Raw genomic sequence first — 19,325 nt, 5'->3', positions numbered from 1 at the left:
CTGCGGGGTCCACCCCGCTGCCCACTATGGCTAGGGGTGGCAGGGTTCCCCCACCACCTGTAATGACTGGGATCTACAGGGTCCCCCATGTTGGCCGCCAGCCCCAGCTGACAGCAGCAGGATCCCTGCCACCAGCCCCAGCTGACAGCAGCGGGCCATGGTCACTGCCGCTGCGTGGGGCTCAGAGCCATGGGACAACCCGGGTGCTTGGAGCTGGAGATTCCTGCTGCTGCCCCTTGAGAGCTGTGGCCCCCTGAGAGCTCCATAGTCCCCAGAAGCTGACAGGTTGTGCCTCACAGCCGAGGTCACAGAGTGGAAGCTGAAAAGACTAATTTCTCAAGGGTCCTTGGAAGACACACAATCCATGACTTCCGTGACCTCTGTGATAAAGTCTTATCCCTAGAAATAAGTCACCAGCACCAGATGTTATTCACCGAAGGGTTCTGAAGGAACTCAAATATGAAAGTCCAGAACTACTAACTGTGGTATTAAATCAGCCTCTGTACCAGATGACTGGAGGGTAGTTAATGTAATGCCAATTTTCAAAAAGGCTCCTGAGGCGATACTGCAATTACAGATCGGTAAGCCTAACTTCAGTACCAGGCAAATTGGTTGAAATTATAATAAAGAACAAAACTATTAGACACAGAGATGAACATGATATACTGGCAATATGTTTTTTGTAAAGAGCAGCCATGTCTCATCAATCTATTAGAATTCTTTGGTGGAGTAAACAAGCATGTGGACAAGGGTGTTCCAGTGGCTATAATAAACTTGGAATTTCAGAAAGCCTTTGACAAGGTCCCTCACAAAAAGCTCTTAAGCAAACTAAGAAGTCGTGAGATAGCAGAGAAGGTTCTCTCATGGATCAGTAACTGGTTAAAAGATAGGAAACACAGGGTAGGAATAAACTGTCAGTTTTCACAGTGGAGAGAGGTAAATAGCAGGGTCCCCAAAGGATCTGTACTGGGACCAGTACTGTTTTATATATTCCTAAATGACCTGGAAGAGGGGGTGAACAGTGAAATAGCAAAATTTTGCAGATGATACAAAATTACTTAAGACAGTTAAGTCCAAAGCTGACTGTGAAGATTAAAAAAATCATTAAACTGGGTGACTGGGCAACAAAATGGCAGATGAAATTCAATAATGATAAATGCAAAGTAATGCACATTGGAAAACAATCCCAATTATTCATACAAAATGAAGTCCAAGTTAGATGTTACCACTCAAGAAAGAGATATTGAAGTCATTTTGGATAGTTCTTTGAACACATCTGCTCAATGTGCAGTGGCAGTCAAAAAACCTAACAATGTTAGGAACTATTAGGAAAAGGCTAGACAAGAAGACAGAAAATATTATAATGCCACTATATAAATCCATGCTACACCCACACTTTGAATATTACACCCCATCTCGAAAAAAAAAGATATATTAGAATTGGAAAAAGTACAGAGAAGGGCAACAAAACTGATTAGGGGTATGGAACAGCTTCCATATGTGGAGAGATTAAGATTGGGACTATTCACCCTAGAAAAGAGGTGAGTAAAAGGGGGTCTGACAGAGGTCTATAAAATTGTGACTAGTGTGGAGAAAGTAAATGAGAAAGTGTTATTTACTCCTTCACGTAAAAGAAGAACCTGGAGTCACCGAACGCAATTAATAGGCAGCCAGTTTAAAACAAACAGAACAAAGGACTTCTTTACACAACACAGTCAACCTGTGGAACACGTTGCCAGGGGATATTGTGAAGGCCAAGTGTATAACTGGGTTCAAAAAAGAATTAAATAAGTCCATGGAGGATAGGTCCATGACTATTAGCCAAGATGGGCAGGGATGCAACTCCATGTTCTGGGTATCCTTAAACCTCTGACTGCCAGAAGGTGGGACTGGACAACAGCGGACGGACTACTCGGCAAATGCCCTGTCTTGTTCATTCCCTCTGAAGCTTCTGGCACTGGCTATTATCGCAAGGCAGGATAAAACTAACAACAAAAAAATTAGCTAAAATCAAAACAAAAACCCTGCATGGATTCCCTAAAACTAAGATGTTTCCTTACATATGAGGAGAGAAGCTGACATATGTAAGATTGACACAATTAAATAAATGCAATAGATAAGCTACCTACAACATAATGTGAAATGGGCTATCGATGGGATGTTTGAAGAAAGGATGCTAAGGGCCAGACTCCTCCCCCACTTCCAGAAACAGCAGGCTCAGGATGGGAGGCTGCTCTTCTCCACCCTACCCTACAGAAATACTGTCCTTTAACCTCCTACCCATCACATTATGCACTTTTTACAGAAAGAAAAAAAATTGGGAAAATAAACACATCTACACAAATACATCGCTAAACAGACACTCAATTTAGTTACAGAAATATAATCTAGACCTACAGCATGGTATCAGCTTGTCTATTCTGACTCATCAGACAGCAATTCAAGGTTTTCTGAGGGGAAAGTGCTCCCAGAAAGTCCGAACCTGCATCAGTTTACAGTTAAGTCCCCCATATGCCTTAGTCCAGTCCTGTCAGGCTTTTGACGTCCAAGTGCAGCAAGTCACCATTCACATTTGAAATTACATTAACATCCAGTGCAGTTTAAGATGGCCAACTACACGAAGTCTTTTCATTAACAAAACCCATTCCTTGCAAATATCAATTCTGACTTAACTAATGTTTCTTCTTTTCCCCAAATATATATTAATATTAGACAAAATTCTCTTGAAGTCTCTACTTCCAAACATGTTCTCTCACTAAGTTCCATACACAAGAAATATATATCCTCTTTGCCTTCATGTCTTGTAATAGTATCCTTAATGATTCTCACATATCACTTTTAAGCAAGCCAAGCCTTTTTAGAACCTGTTAATTGGGTGATCCCTCCTAGCGGTGTTTCTCAGACTAAACTGTAAAATATGATGCTTATTTCCCCCGAATGCTGCAGTTTATTCATATAAAAATAAATCATGTAGGAGCCACATATACATCATTTATATAAGGACAGACAGAATTAAAATCAGATATATTCTCATTACTTGCGACCTGCTTCACAATTTTGGTAAAGTCTTGAAAGAGATATGGCACCTTCTCCTTGGCTTTTGTATAGAAATAAATTCTACATAGGCTATGATCCTGCAATGCTCAGCCAGGCAAAACTCTCACTGAGGTCCGAGAGAGGAATGCGGGTCAGGCATTCTGTTGGAGTGCTGGTCCAAAAAGCAATAGTTGTAATGCAAGCCACATTGTGCAACAAATCAATCAACACAATTTGCACACTAGATTTGTATTAGTTTATGCTTTCTGGATTATTCACTTTACCCTCCCACAAAAAACAGAAACTGGACTTTATGCAGGAAAAGTGTAAGCAAGGGCAGTGGACAAGGTGAAATCTAATTCCTTATCTAGCAACAGTGCAGCTTCCTGCAGCTATTGCTTTGCCTACAAGTTGAAGTAACTTCTGTTACCTGCCTGTAAAATGTATGTGGGCATTAGAGCCATAGCCTCCAGATAGTGGCAGAGTCCATAGCCCCTCCCACCCACAATAGCATCCTGTGTGCCGAGCATCCACCTGATAGGGAGACCTCCTGTGCAGCCACTCTGCCAGTGGCCTTGTCACAGCTTCACTGCAAGATTTTAGTGATGCTGATAGCACTGCACAAGCCACAAGCACTAGAATGAATTTCACCTTCTTTACATACCTGAATTAAACAGATTTACAGTAAACTTAAGAAGGAAAAAAAGGCATGATTAGACTAAAAAATTGTGTCAAATTTAAAACAATAGTCACAGTGTTCTTGAAAATGAAACATGGGATGTAAACAAGTAGAGGCATTCTTCAGGTCGTTTCTTGCAGAAAGATCCCTTAAAATCAGAATTATAACCACACAGAAAAAGGATATTTTGTTTTAAATTGCACTAATGTGTTCATGTTATCCTCTTCTAGGACAAACTAAAACCTCTCTCTAAGCATCGTAGCCACAATACAATTTAAAGAAGCCATCTTTGTATTTCACATCAAATAAACCTTTTTTCCCATTTTAACTATAATTTTAATGCAATGTAAACTGACCTTTTTACGTTTGTGTTAAGCTTCCAAGTAGAACCCAAAATGTTGCACTACTTTGAATGAAAAAAAGTTTTTCAGAATCACAGGAACACCAATATTCTGGTATGTATGTACAGTAACGGAAAAAATGTACAAGTACAATAAAGGAAAAATATTTTTTCTATATATTAAAAATTGTATCTCCTATGACAACTATTTTCAAACCAAATGTTGTTTAAAAAATAGAAAAATTCAGCATTTCAGAATTCTAACTATTACTTCACCTACATCTAAACTGTATATATGTAATTCATGCATTCCTAAAAGCCTTCTTATATAGGTCAAGGTTGCTGGGGTCCATTGCTTTGTATATTATAGTTTAAAGAATGCTCTAAATTCAAGGTTTTTAACTTTTTAATCTATGGGGGAAAACTTCCCATAAACTCAGATTAATGCCTGCTAACGCACCAAAGAAAGAAAAACGAAAACCTTCCTCCTACTATAAAAACAAAATAGTGTGGCCTCTGTTTCTTTTCTGATAAGAGTCTTAAATACCAAACAGTTAACTGCATAATAACATTTACTGGCATCCAGGCAGCCTGCTTAGCAGATATATGAAGCAGGTAAAAGGAGAAAAAGTTAATTTCTTGGCTGAATGATTCCATCGGTAGCTATAGGGCAAACTAGAAAGTCTTTTAGTAAAGTAGCAGTTGATTCTTCTATCAATCTGCAGCACACATACTCTTCCAAGGAATGCATTAAATATGAAAATCATATCCCGTTATCATCTGTTTCCAGCTTTCAGCCCAGTAAGCTTTTCTTAATGAATGCTGTAGCCTAAGGGACAAGCATGCTGTTGGCTTTTCTGAATAATGGAGTGATGCTACCATTTTTGCTTATTACAATATCTACTAGCTGAGGGGGTTTCACATATAGTCACAAGTGACTACTCTTGCCAGCATGCTCCAAGTTATTACAAGATGTTTTTAGACATTTCATCTAAAAGAGCTTTACTGCTTTTAGTGAAGAAAACAGCTATGGTCTTGAACTGTATCATTTATACGGAGATAGGAGGAGGGATTAGAAGCCTGCATTACTGCAGATATATAGCAGAATATATTTAAGTATTCCTTGTCAGTCTTTTTGTCTGTTGCTTAGATATGCAATCACTTTTTGCTTCTTTTGAGAAAAGGTCAAAATGTACGAAATTATGAATATGACATGTAAATCAATTACTACATGTTGTATACTTTCATTAAGAATATTTTTCAGACGTTAAAAAATTGTTTTCACACTATAAAATATTAAACTATAAAAATAGCAGCTACCCAGAAATGAACATAAACACTGGTCTTTTTCAGATTATTATGGTTGTCTTTTTACCTTGATAAAAATATTAGTGCAATTCTTTCAATTAATCTGCTTCATTTGGTTGTTAAAGCACTGTTTCACAATATAAATGATATGGTGAAAATTCCATACTTAAAAGGCATTTTGCAACAACCCCTGTTTACTGAAAGGAACACTTTAGTGGAAAACACCTTCTTCAAGTTTTTCAAGTTACAAAATATACATAGTTTTACACTGATTTTCCATTACCTGCTCATTGTTATCTTCTTTGTCACCTTCTATTGGCAAGTTATTCTTCTGAAGTGACAGCACACTTTTCATTTCTCTTTCATATTGTACCTACGTATAAATAGACCCATCATATAAATGATTATGTATTATAAATATGTAGTCATACACACACAGTTCAACAAATAAATATAGCACAATTAGTACAGTAATCAAATAAATTAAGGGCATAAAAGTAATGAACAACTGGAAACTAATAAGATTCATTATTCACAAAGATATAATCTTATCTGGGAAAGATAAAGGTGCTTATAACAGTTGATAAGAAAACATCCAAAGACCCCATTCTCTTCAAAACATGTTTTAGTTTCCAAGAAAAACATATGTTGTATGTGGTTTGTGCATCCCCCAGTGGGTTTTCATTTAGATGTGTTCACTTATTTTAAGAGTCTAAAGAGTAACAATAAGTTGTGGACTCATACATTTATTCTTTTTGTTTGTTTGTTTGTTTGTTTAATAATTCCAGATTATTTTCGATATATGTACATGTCATAGCTGCTCTACAGTGAAACGCCAAGCTTTAAATTTTGTATTTGTTTATGTAAGTCAGTTTACAATCCGCTGAGAAAATATACTGCAGATGTTATAAAGAGCAACACAGCATGAAAAAAACAACTTGCTCTGGTGTTACTAACAAAGAACTACATAAAAATGCCTTCACCTCCACTACATTGTTTAATTGACCAAAAGTAATGCAGTCATAGAAGGACTATTCCTTAAAAGCTAAGCATATACAGCACCTATAATTAGTACTTGGAAACCTTAAGTAATTGGAAACCTTAAGAACAGATTACACTGGTCCTGAGTGAGTGCACTTCACTATGTATTTTGAATCGGGTAATATACAGGGAGAAATACATCTGATAACTAATCAACTTGGACAGCTCAGTACTTTAATTCTTAATCTGCATATATAAAGTCTTATTTTCCAGATACATTTGTTCATAAAATTTGAAATAACACAAGGAAAAAAAGCCTATGTTCAACCAAGCATTTTACCTGGTGCTCACCTGATGAAATGTTTAACTACCAGGTTTTCCCAAAAACTTAAATAAATTATTGCAGTTAATCTTCCAATAGTTATTGAACAAACTGCAGAAGCACATGGTTAAGTTTTTTTTGTAAAGAAAAGAAGTTGGCAACAATAGCCATTTAATATACTATACTGGAATTAAGCTAATTCACTCCTACGGGCATTTTCTCTCCACCAAAAAAAGTGTTCAAAAATTAATAACTGAATTTGTGCCTGCACGTCTCTATGCCGGTTTGAATGATTACTATTTTCATAATTTTCTGTTAATCCATTTAATCCTGAAAATTGCTACAAATGGGAAATCAGACAGGGGAATCATTCAAATAAAGTTGCATGAGGGCTGTATGAGCAGTGCTTTGTTCAACAAGCTGAGTATAAATGACATCAATCCAGTAAAAAAAATGAAATGATGGTATAAGAACTTCTAAATGGGAATACTGAAGACATCACATATAGAACAGAATATAGAGTAGCTGGGGCTCACATCAATTCATTTAAAATATTTTTCTTCTTATACTGGACCCACTTTAAAAAAAATAAACAACCTAATATCAAAATGTGCATCACATTTCGTTTATAAAGACACATACTGGACTGTACTACCATGCTGAATTAAGCACCAATAGGTGCCAAACTCGTCTGTCCCAACTACAGGGGCATAAGGTTTGTAGACAGAGCTGTTACAGTTCTACTCTGCAAAGGAGATATGATGCAAGTCAGCCTATGCAAGGTGTTACAAACCGAACATCTCCACAAGACACCACCTATGGCAATGCATAGGTGGGATTTGGGGCATAGCTAACAGATCTCCAGCTATGTGGGAAAAGGATGTTCTGCAGATGCTACTGCAGCCCACAAGTTTAAAAAAGGTTATCAGACATAAGCCACAGGTAGCAATGAAAGAACTTTATCAGGATGGATATGCAGGCATAGGATGTTAGCAGGATGACTGACTTATTGAAATGGAAATCAATTGCCAAATATGAACACATCCTAAACTTCCTCCAAAGACCCTCTTTGCCTCCGAGGAATTTTATAGAGGTGGGTCTGCCACTAGGACCTGAAAATTATTCATTCCATAAACTGAAGTCACTGCCACCAGGAAAATGACCTTCTGAGTCAGAAATTTAAGTGCAAAGGTATTAGTGTTCAAAAGGAATTTTCAACAGCATGAACAGTTCTGATCAAACCATTGCAAAAATTATATATCTGAAATACAGGGTGTTCCAAAACAGGCAACAGGAATGATTAGAGGGATGGAAAACTTCCATATGGAAAGAGACTAAAAAGGTAGGGACTATTTACCTTAAGACAAATAGGCCAGAACATGATAATAGTATAGAAAGTAAGGAATAGTACAAAGAAGGTAGATCAGGCATCGCTAGTCACCCTTTCTATAATACAAAACCAAGGGGGCATCAAATGAAATGAAAGGCAGGAAATTTAAAAGTGATTAAAAGTAACACATTTTTACACAATGTAAAATTACCCTATGGAACTTTTTGCCACGATGTATAACTGAGGCTAAGAGCTTAGAAGGATTCAAAAAAGGATTGGACACACAAATAGATAACAAGACTACCTAGGGTTACAGCAGTTGACATTTTTAAAAATGTTTTAAAAGGGACACAAACCCTTGTGTTTCAGAGCATATGCAACCTCAAACCTTACAGAACGGTTCACCTTATTCTGAAGCAGCTGGTACTGGCGGCCACTGTCAGAGACAGAATACTAGACTAGATGGACCACTGATCTGATCCAGCATGGAAATTCCTGTGTTCTTTCTTAGAGAACATTTAATATGCAGTATCACAAGGGGTTTTAAATTTATTTATATTTTTCTGTTATTTTTTTAAATAGCAAGCCCCTTATTAACCAGAGGTCTGTGGCCTGCATGGAAACCTGCCTACCTTCACCATATTCATGAAAGGCTGTAAAAGCTACCAACTAAACTCCACGGGAGGAGGTCTAATCCCACCTCTCGCCAAGTGAAGCAGGTGAGCAAGTCAAGCACTTTGTTTTTAAAAGTTCAGTTAAAAAGTTATCTTTCTGTCTGTATGAGCAGTATGTTACTTCACAGTTCTGATCCATTTTGTTACAAATATTTAATTATGATAAAAACAGAAATAAACAAATATTCATTTGCCAGTTATTGCTACTTTACTGTAGAGCATAAGCTGGATCATCTTTGCTATTTCAGAAAGAGCAATATAATCTTAAATAATCATTCAAACTATACAAAAAGCAAATATTAAAAATACACAATTACAATAAAAAATTAGGGAGAGGGAAAAAAGGACCACCACCACAACTATACAATAAAATAATCCAGATAGGCCTTTTGTACGAGATCACAGACATTTATCTTTTACAGTTATATGCCCTTCTGGCACAAGCCTTCTGAACGGTCAAGACGTCTTGACACCCCTGTTCAAAATCACCTTGATTTCCACGGACAAGTTTAAGAAAACATAGGCCCAGATAGGCAAATGAACTGTGGGATTTGTACGGTGCCTCCTGATGAGAGGATTGCGATGCGTGTGAAGGGACAAGCACGAGAAATTATTACAATATTAAATTTTCTAATGTTTACACTGCACATCATTTCTTCCTTCACTTTTCCCCCTTTGTTGCCTTCTCTTCTATTCTTATGTATAAATTCACACTTCTTTCCATCCTTTCTATTTTTCTTCTGTTTATGTTCACACCTCCTCTTCTCTCTCTCTCAACCTCAGGGATGCTTACCTATTTCCCCACTCCCAACATGTATGGATTTCTCAGCTATCCTTTTTCCTCCCACTGAGTCTCAGTCCTCTCACATCTCTGAGTCTCTCAGCCTCCTTCCTAATGACTGCCACAGGAGTTGTGGGCTGGTCGCTATTTCTGAAAAATCAGACCACTTGTTCAGGTTCCAAAACCTGAACATAGAAGTCTACAGTAAACATCCTTTTATTTTGTTTAAAAAAAAGAACCTTGGCCTTTGTGACCAATATCATCTAGAGATATACTTGGATCACCCTGTGTACATTCCTGAACAGTAGACAAATGACTACATTGGTAAATTTTGTTCCTCTGCTTGGTGTTGAAAAGGTAGAAATAATCACAATTTCGAAGGACGAGATTAAAATCCAATCACTGTGTCAATGTTATGTAACTAGAGCCGGTTAAAAATTTCCCCTCTAAACTGTTTTTCCAAGAGAAAATTGGATATTTGATTAAACAAAACTTTTCACAAAAAGTGTCTGCTTTCAACAAAAAATGTTGACCTTTCTTTGAGGGAAAAAAAGTAAAAAATGTTCATAAAAAAATTGACCAGACTAATTATGATTATGATGATGCATTATTACAGCCACAGCAGGTGTCACATAACTATTGCTTAATAAATAAACTAAAATTGATTTTAAAAGTGCTATTTTTTATTTAAAATAGTTATTAGATTGCAGCTTTTCCAAACTACTCACTAATGGGTATAGAGACAATATGTTAGAAACAGCACAGATCAGCAACATACCTCAAGAGCAAAGACTGTTGTTAATTCCACTGACTCATTTAGAACCTGAAAGTACTTCTGTTGCAAAATTACCATTTTTAATAACTAAATAGCCTCCATTATATAGTTAGTTAAAACGTTATCTTTCTGTCTGCATGTGCAGTATGTTACTTTACAGTTCTGATCCATTTTGTTACAAACATTTAATTAAGATAAAAACAGAAGTAAACAGAAATATTCATTTGCCAGTTATTGCTACTTTAGTGTAGGGCATAGGATGGATCATTATTGCTATTTTTGTAAGAGCCATGTAATCTTAGTAATCATTCAAACTATACAAAGAGCAAATATTGAAAATACACAATTACAATAAAAAATTAGGGAGAGGGCAAAAAGGACCACCACCACAACTACACAGACCCAAACCAACTAGACTACATAGGAAAAAGTAAAAATCTACCTGAGTTTGTGAATGGAGGAGATAGCAGGATAGGGCAGTCAAATGAATTCATCCAGTTTTTATTTAAATATGGAAAAAATTATGGAGATTCTGGGGTTTATGGACAACTAATCCTTCTTTCTCAGAATACTCATGAAGTGAGTATTAAACATTATTTTTGTTCTTACAAGCACAACATTTCTTCATTACCATAAAAACTTAATGGACATACAACTCCCCTGACCCTAACCTTCCATAATAAGTTACTGATGACCAAAATGACAGAGCCTTCGGGCATGGCTACTATATTATGTGAGCCAGCATCCCATAGTTCAGATAGCAATGACATCTGCTGTTCTTAAATTAATTGCAAGATCTCACTCCCCTGGAGTCAAATAAAAATGATCTTTCTATGATAGACAGAGACCAGGAAGCAATAAATTAGGGAGAGAAGAGACTTGGCTGTACCAAGTCACTGGCCAGTGGAAGGAGTAAGAAAATACTATTTTGTTTTGCATATTACATACTAAATGTCTTTAATTTGTAAAAAACAAAAAAAGTGGAACTGACTCATGCACTAGTTTCACAATCTCCTTCATACGAAGAAAATTTCTCTCTTTATAAAACTGGGATAATTTGGTTACATTACATTCAGTGAGATCAGCAACGAGTTATTTTGCATAATTAGGGCTGCAATCATAGCTGGTAAGAGGTATGAATGGGGAGACAGACTGGGAGATATCAGGTTTCTTTCTGATTCTACATCAAAGTGGCCACCACAGATGAGCCTAAAGGTGTAAATTCCACTAGTTTTTGGTTCCACTTAATCTGGTCATTTGGTGCTAAAAATGTTCCTATTAGTTCACTTTCAATCTATACCCAAAGTACATGGGGTAAAGCATCCCACTGAGCTATTTCCCCCTATATTTATCACCCCAATAGCAAAGTTCTTATCAACTTTGGAAAAGTGTGGTTTCATTTGAATCACATTTCTCTGTTGCTGTGCCTACCATCAAAATGTTAGCACAGGACTGGCTTTTAATTAAAAAAATATGGCATTATAACCAACAGTAATGAAGCAAGCAAATAAACTACAGAGCTAATCTGAGGTCACAATTAATCCTGTCACTAAACAATTAACTGGGGATAAATCAGCAGCAGTAAAGAAAGGCAGGAAAAGACAGAACTACCTCTAGCAGAACAGCCTCATCAGTGGACTAAGGCCAGTTCTACACTACAGACCTATATCAGGAAAACTACATCACTCAGGGTTGTGGATTTTTCACACTCCTGAGCAACCTAGTTATATTGATCTAAGCCCCCGTGCTTTAGGAGCTGCAGCCCAGGACTTCGGGCTAAGGGGGACCCCGGCAGGACCGATGGATGGAGAAGGGAGCCTGGCACTGGCCACCGCTGGTCCCACTCATGGTGTGCGGGGCAGCTGGCTGCAGAACCTTCCCTGCCTGGAGTCACAGCAGGCAACTGCAACCGCTCGTCCAGCTCAGCACTGAGCCCCTGGGTGGGAGTGGCCCTGTGGTGCCCAGCCCAGCGCCTGCCTGGGCTATCATGCAGCTACTGCGAGTCCCCGCCAGCTGCGCATGGGACGTGCTGGCCAGGGCCTGCCTGGAGCCAGGGCAGGCATGAATGGAACAGCTCTGCAGGGCAGTGGCAATGCAACGCTGCCGGTGGAAGGACAGCGCAGGGGAAAGCCCAAGGTATCCCCTGTGACTCGAGCAGGGGGCAAGAATGCGGGCTCCTATGGAGAGGGCAGCCCAGGGGAATGGAGGAGGGAGGGCAGGACAGGGGACACTGAACTGCTTTGTGAATGGGGCAGCACCGGGGAGGGGGGAGTGCAGAGCACAGGAGAGTCTTTTGGGAATGGGGGGAGGGGGAGAGAGACAGAGTTCAGGGGGAAGGATAGGACGATGGCGTTTTAAATCCTCATTTCTCAAGTGTGGTGGAGGAGTCCCACAAAATCTAATAGTTCCGGGGCCACAGGAGAGTTAATCTGGCTCTGCTCCCGTGTAGACAGCACTATGTCAACAAGAGTTTCTCCCACTAACATAGCTACTGGCTCTCGGGGAGGTGGATTAACTAGGCTGACAGGAGAAGATTTCCCATCAGCGGAGTAGCATCTTCACTAAAGCGCTATAGCAACACCACTTAGAACTCTTCAGATGCCATCAGCAGAGGAAATGTAGACGAGTAAGAGGAAAAGTGATGAGCAAGGCAGACAACACCAATTATGGCCATCCTAGGATGGTCTTCTAGCTGGTTTCATTACATAGTTTTAATTTTACTATGCCAAATAGTATTTTTTCTAGGGTAGACAAGGCCTTACAATAGGAGGCATACCAAGCCCAGCTTATCAAAGAGATAGTGGAGAGGTGACTGGTCACTATGTCTACTGCCTTATACATGGAAAAACATCTGTACTGAGGGGCATTTCAACCCTGTTGCCTAAGGCATAACAAGTTCCAGGGGCTAGATGTTGAAGTTAGACAAGCTCAATCTTAAAATAAGACACAATTTCCTAGCTGTGGGATGGATTAAACAGTGGAACAGCTCACTGCCAAATGTAATAATGTTTTGTTACAAAAGTTGAAAAACATCTAATGAAAACAATAAAATCTTAGAAAGAAATCATCAGGAAAATTTTGTATAACCCTCCCAAAGATCCAATTTAACTAATCATGAAATAACAGCACCTACTTGGCTAATAGTTGGCATGGTAACAGTGAACTACAATATTGCTGCAAACACATGGTGCAATCCTGCAAGGTGCTTAACACCCTCAATTTCCCCTGCTTCCAAGGGATTTGAGAGCACTTGGCACCTCACAAGTGACACTCAGCACTTCACAGAACTAAACCCACAATTTATAATAAAGCACTACTAACTACCCATTTGTCTACAAAGTCACATTAGCTCATTTCAGTTTTCTCTACTTCCAAAGAGATAAATATTAAGCACTGCAAAAATAGGTTATAGGATCCAATGACTTTTGAAATCTTAATGTGCATAACATGTTGCAAAAGTCAATCTAGTTTCCTCTATATTATTACAATGGTTATATCATGGTATTTAAACAATATTACCTTCAATTGCTGAAGTGCCTCTGAACTTGTAAAAGTCCTAATCTGAGCTTCAACACGATTAAAATCCTTTAAAAACTTTTGGTTTCGCAATGCAGCATTTTTTTGTCGTTCACATATTTCTTTCAAGTATTTTTTGAGTTTTATAAAGTTCATTTTTGCCCTATAGGGAAGGAAAAAACAGGTTTTATGATGTAAAATGAAACCAGACGTAACAATTTGAATCAGTTTATGTGAGAGATTTACGAAAATGCTAGTATAGTATTCAGTATTACTCTTTTTCTACTAAAAGACTAAATATAGATTTGAGCGATTTATTCAAGGCTATATTATAAACAATAAGTTGCTACACCTAAAAAACTTTGAATTAAATTTGATTTTAAAATAAACTGTTCAAAAGGACACAAAAATCAGTGGATTAACAAACTTTCCAAAAAAATCCACTTTTAATGTATAAAGTCTGAAAATATCAATTTCTAGTTGCAACCATTTTATATTAGTTTATATTAAAAATGAGTTGTGTTCGTAAGGAATGGTGTTTGTTGAGTCTTCCAAACTGCCAATGTTCTCAGAGAAACTCAAGCTCATCTTGAGGGTCAAATCAGCATTACATGTTTGCCCGACAAGGAAGTACCAGTCAGAACAGAACAACCAGAGTTGCTTATGGAGCTTCTGTGGGCCAGCAACCTGCAAAAGGTAATTTAGCTGAATAGAACACCTTGTTCCTCAGAGATCAAAACTGTCTAGACGTACTATCATTTATTTCAGAATATACAGTGATGGTTTATTTTTATTTCCTGGTGATTCAATTTTACTTTGAATATACAAAGCATTTCAACAGCATCAATCTCTTATACATTATTTTTCAGAACTGAATCTATACATTTTACCGTTAAACCTATTTTATTTACATATGATTTTTCCCTACCTTAACTCTTTTACTACTAGAGAAAGCTGCATGAAAACTGGAAGATATTTTCTGTACTTTTCAGTTGCCACATACTAGACAATTTCTCAAGCTGTAATTTGTAAAGTTATTCTTAGAGGAAGTATCGTCTAGGCCAGAGGAGTATATATGTTATTAGAAAAAGCCACTGATATCTCATGAAGTTTTCCAAAGATACAATTTTAGATAGATGTGTTTTCAGAAGATATAGAAAAAAGAGTCTTCATTCTTTTTATACCAGGCATCACGGTAAGGACTTTCTTTCTATATGTTTGGTATAAAGCCTGCCTAGCACAGTGGGGTCCAAATTCTGACCAGAACTTCTTGGTGATACCATAATACAAATCATAAATAACAATTGCCAATATTCTCAATTTGGACAGAAGAGAGAGAAGTTTTTGCCTCTTGTCCAAGCTCCCCTTTACTGCCCATAACTGCTGGAAGTAAAGAAAAGAAAAGTTTGTGGATACTACAAGACTATTTTCCCTGTAGCTGTCACTAATGCTTTGTCTCCTCCACTGCCAGCTCTGTGCTTCTCTTATCATGCTCATTCCCACTTGTGACTATGCAAGTTGTGGAAGAAACAGTCATCTCTGTTTCATCAAAATAAAATCCTGTCCTCACTATTAATATATTTCCTGGGTGGTTGTGGGTTTTTTGGTTTTTTTTTCCTTCTAATTTCAGTTATTTAAAAGTCAAGTATAAGAAGCTATTGGCAGGGAACAGCACAGCCTTGTACAAAGTCCCAGTTAGAGCAGCCTGGCTCGGGCTTACATTCTATCAACAAGAAAAAAAGGCAGCATCATCAAACAGCAGAACTGAGTCAAAAAGCCCTTGGCCCTCAGCGCTTCCATCTCTGGCTACAAGTCTCTCAGAGGCAGCCTGAGTAGTTACTCCCTTGAAGTCTCAAGCTCTTCTATCCTTACCCTTACTCTTCCTCCCTCTTAATACTTGGGCTTGGCCTAATTAGTTACAGCAGCTGAGGGTGTCTCTCCATAACTGACATTTCTCACAGTTGAGCCGGGGCAGGGCTGGTCTTGCAATCTGTGTTTTGTCCAGGGTTTGTAGATCCCATCATATGAGCACACACCTTTTAGTTTCTAGTACTGGCAATATATACTGTAGAAAGAATATTCTCTTGTTCATGTACATGGGTTACTTATATTTACTTTAATGGGATTCATTCACACACATCATGGAAAGCAGTAGAATTCTGGAAGGCTGAACTTTGGGTCTATTTGTTCAGGCTCAGTTTTTGTTTGTTTTTATAGGACATGAAAATATCTTTTTTTTTCTTTAAATTATCATAAAATACTACACTTTGTGCCCAGTGCGGTAAACTTCCATGACAATTGTCTGAGGCTTCCTCACATGAATTAGGTCACCAAGGTTTTGCAGAAAGAAAGTCTAACTAAGTCATTATACTATCTGCCACTAACACCAACAACAAAGTTTCAGCGATTATACAGAGTAAGGAGAATATAGTTACATTTCATTAGAAACGAAAGGCATTTTGCATCCACAGTGTATACTACGGACATCTAATAAGACCATATATAGTATTCAACATGTGAATATTAAATTCTTTTAAAAACTGACAAACTTTATAATACTATTTCAAAAGCATTTAGTGATCTCTACATTGTCCTGACGAAAATAAAATTATGCATCAGTAGTATTCTAATAGGCTTACATGTATGTATCAGATTTGCTGTACTCAAACAGTTTTCTTTCCAGTTCCAGCCTCTTTGTTTCACTAAAGAAAAAGAGAAAGGAAATACAGAATGATCAAGCTATTGTTCAAAGGTACAACTTAAGCTGAAAAACAGTAAAGTAAACACAGTATCAATTCTTTGGGGCAGGGACCAGCATTTTTGTTGTGTGTTTGTACAGTGCCTAGTACAGTGGCCCATGATTGCAGCTGGACCTTAAATTGTCAGCAAATCAGCTTCCTCTTGAGAATACAGAATGAATACTGGCAGTGCTCTTCAGTCATACTAACAGTTAAATAGATAAGCATCTTTGCTTGATTTCTTTCTTACGAAGAAATAAAATGTAATGTAAGTAGATTTTCCACTGCTGTGAGCCAGAAACAAATCATAGGACACTGTTGGGTTCCCCATGCTACATTAACCTCCTGAAGACAGAGCCCCACAGGAGGGGTTCCAAAACTGGTGACTGGACAAATACATTAATCAAATAAACTTTTGGAACAGTAATAGATTTGCAAAATGGTAAACAGCAAGTCAAAACAGTTACATTTTTGATGGGGGATGAAAAGGTTTCTCCAGATTTGTGCATGAATTTATTATAATCACACAAAAGCATACAGTTAAAGAAGTTGTGGGAGAAGGTGGACACCATTCTACCTGACAGTGACGCAAACTTGCAATTTTTGAAACAACTATATATAACTTAGGAAACCAAAAATATTTTAGAAAATTCAAACATGTTAAGATTTATAACCTCCAATATGTCCCTTCAAAAATATTCAAACCAGAACAGAATGAGCAAATTACAAAGGTATCGCTATAAGGAAAATTCTTTAGCAGCCTTAACTATGATGTCATTGATGTACCAAAATAAGTGTGATTATGAAGAATAACGTGCAAGCAGAAGCCTGCAGAACTGCAGGAAGCGTGCGACAAGCATGATATGAAGGCCTTCTATGAAGATTTCTGAGTTGTGTGGGGTCCAAAATCCAGTGGTACAGCCCCTGTGCTCACAGCTGATGGTAACTGGCAGCTTGCACACAAAGGTGATATTTTCTTTTGCTGGGCAGAGCACACTGTCAGTCCACTATGTCCAGCGAAGCCACTGACTCACTGCCACAGCATCCTGTCCTGGAGGAGCTGTCCACAGACTCTTCTTTAGATGAGGTTACTACAGTCAACAAGCAAAGAGCCACAGGCAAGTCTGCAGGGTCCCGATGGCATTCCACCTGAAGTGTACAAATGTGGATGTGCCCACCTGGTCAGGAAACTCACCAGCCTTTTTAAAGCTATATGGGGACAGGGTACCATGCTTGCATAGTTCAACTATACAAAAGGAAGGGAAGCATATCTAGCTGTGACAGCCATTGCAGCATCTCACTGCTGTCTATAGCAGGAAAGATCTTTGCATGGGTTGAGCTCAACAGACTTGTCTCTCACCCAGTGGACTGTGTAGCCAGAGTCACCATGTGGCTTTCGTGCTGGCCATGGCACCATGGACAAGATCTATGAAGCCCAACAAATACAAGACAAGCCTTGTGAACAGAACAAGGACCTGTAGTTGGTGTTTGTTGACCCGATTAAGGTCTTCGACATGGTGAGTCACGGGGGCTTATGGAAACTCCTTCATAAATCTGACTGCCCAGAAAAGATGAGTGTTGTCATCTGCTCATTTCACAATGGAATGATGGATAGGGTGATGGAGTGTCATGATTCACCAGAAGCCTTTCCTGTCACCAATGGCACCCAACAAGGATGTGTAATGGCTCCAGTCTTCTTTGCCTTTGTCTTTTCAGCCAGGCTGTTGTTCGCATTCCAGGACTTTGATAGAGGCATACGCATCTGATTTAGATTGGGTGGGGATCTATTCAATCTACAGGAACTCAGGGCCCACACCAAGGTAATCAAACAGCTATTAAGAGAGTTCCTGTTTGTGGACAACTGTACTCTCATTGCATACACACTTGAGGACATTCAGTTTATTGTGGACTGCCTTGCCTATGCCTCAAAATGCTTTAGTTTCACAATCAGCCCGAAAAAGACAGAGGTCATGTACTAATCAGCACCTGACACCGGAATAACGAGTATCATGATCCCACTGACGCAACTGACAACATACCCCTCAACTTGATCAGAAAATTCTGCTCAGTAGCATACTTTCTAGCAATAGCATGTTCGATAATGAGATAACATTCAGTGCCTGGCAAAGGCAAGCTTGGCATTTGGTAGGCTCACCCAAAGACACTAGGGGAGCGTAGAGTCTACCTCAGAACCATGATAAAAATCTATTGTGCTGTTGTACTCACCTCACTCCTCTACGACTGTGAGACATGGATGTTCTACCAACATCACATCAAAGAGCTGGAGAGCGTCCAACTTCACTACGTAACATCCACCTGCAACATCAATATTGAGGATCCTGTCCTGCCACTTGAAGTCCTTAATAAGTGCCAAATCTCTGCCACTGAAAGCATGCTCATCAGGACTCAACTTCGGATACATGGTTCACATGAAGGTTTCCCATATACTGAAAGTGGTACTCTACAGTCAAATGAGCATGAGAACCCATTCTATGGGTCGACCTATCCGTATTTATAAAGGCACCTTGAAGGCCATCCTGAAAGCATGCAAGATAGACCTTAGAGCCTGAAAATTTATTGCACCAGACAGACCCAGATGGAGAGGTCTGTGCCATGAGGCCATGTCCACTTTTGAGGAGTAGTGTGAGAGGTCTCTGCAGGAGAAGAGAGTTCATCATAGGGACAGTGCCTCAAACCCTCCCCACAATGACTATACTTGCAAGACATGCAACCACAATTGCAAATCCAGGATTGGACTTGCTTCCCATGTGAGAAGCCATAAAAACAAAAACCCAGAAATCAAGTCAACACCGCCTGAACACTCCTCCATCAAAGCGACACGTGA

General features: G+C 38.6%; 1 protein-coding gene across 3 annotated transcripts in view; it reads right to left on the bottom strand.

Moving 5' to 3' along the window:
* Window positions 1-19,325, bottom strand: part of KIZ (kizuna centrosomal protein) — a 113,092-nt gene that overhangs the window by 84,123 nt on the left and 9,644 nt on the right. For all 3 annotated transcript variants that reach the window (XM_067532851.1, XM_067532853.1, XM_067532852.1), the window contains exons 2-4: window positions 16,382-16,444; window positions 13,746-13,905; window positions 5,647-5,736 (exon numbers count right to left, since the gene is read on the bottom strand). In XM_067532851.1, coding sequence (XP_067388952.1) covers window positions 5,647-5,736; window positions 13,746-13,905; window positions 16,382-16,444 — 313 coding nt within the window. The remainder of the gene's footprint in view (window positions 1-5,646; window positions 5,737-13,745; window positions 13,906-16,381; window positions 16,445-19,325) is intronic.

The sequence above is a fragment of the Emydura macquarii genome, unplaced genomic scaffold, assembly GCF_026122565.2.
Source record: "Emydura macquarii macquarii isolate MOO-44397 ecotype Brisbane River unplaced genomic scaffold, CSIRO-AGI_Emac_v2 contig_3305, whole genome shotgun sequence".
Taxonomy (NCBI): domain Eukaryota; kingdom Metazoa; phylum Chordata; order Testudines; family Chelidae; genus Emydura; species Emydura macquarii.
This window is presented reverse-complemented; position numbering and strand designations above follow the sequence as displayed.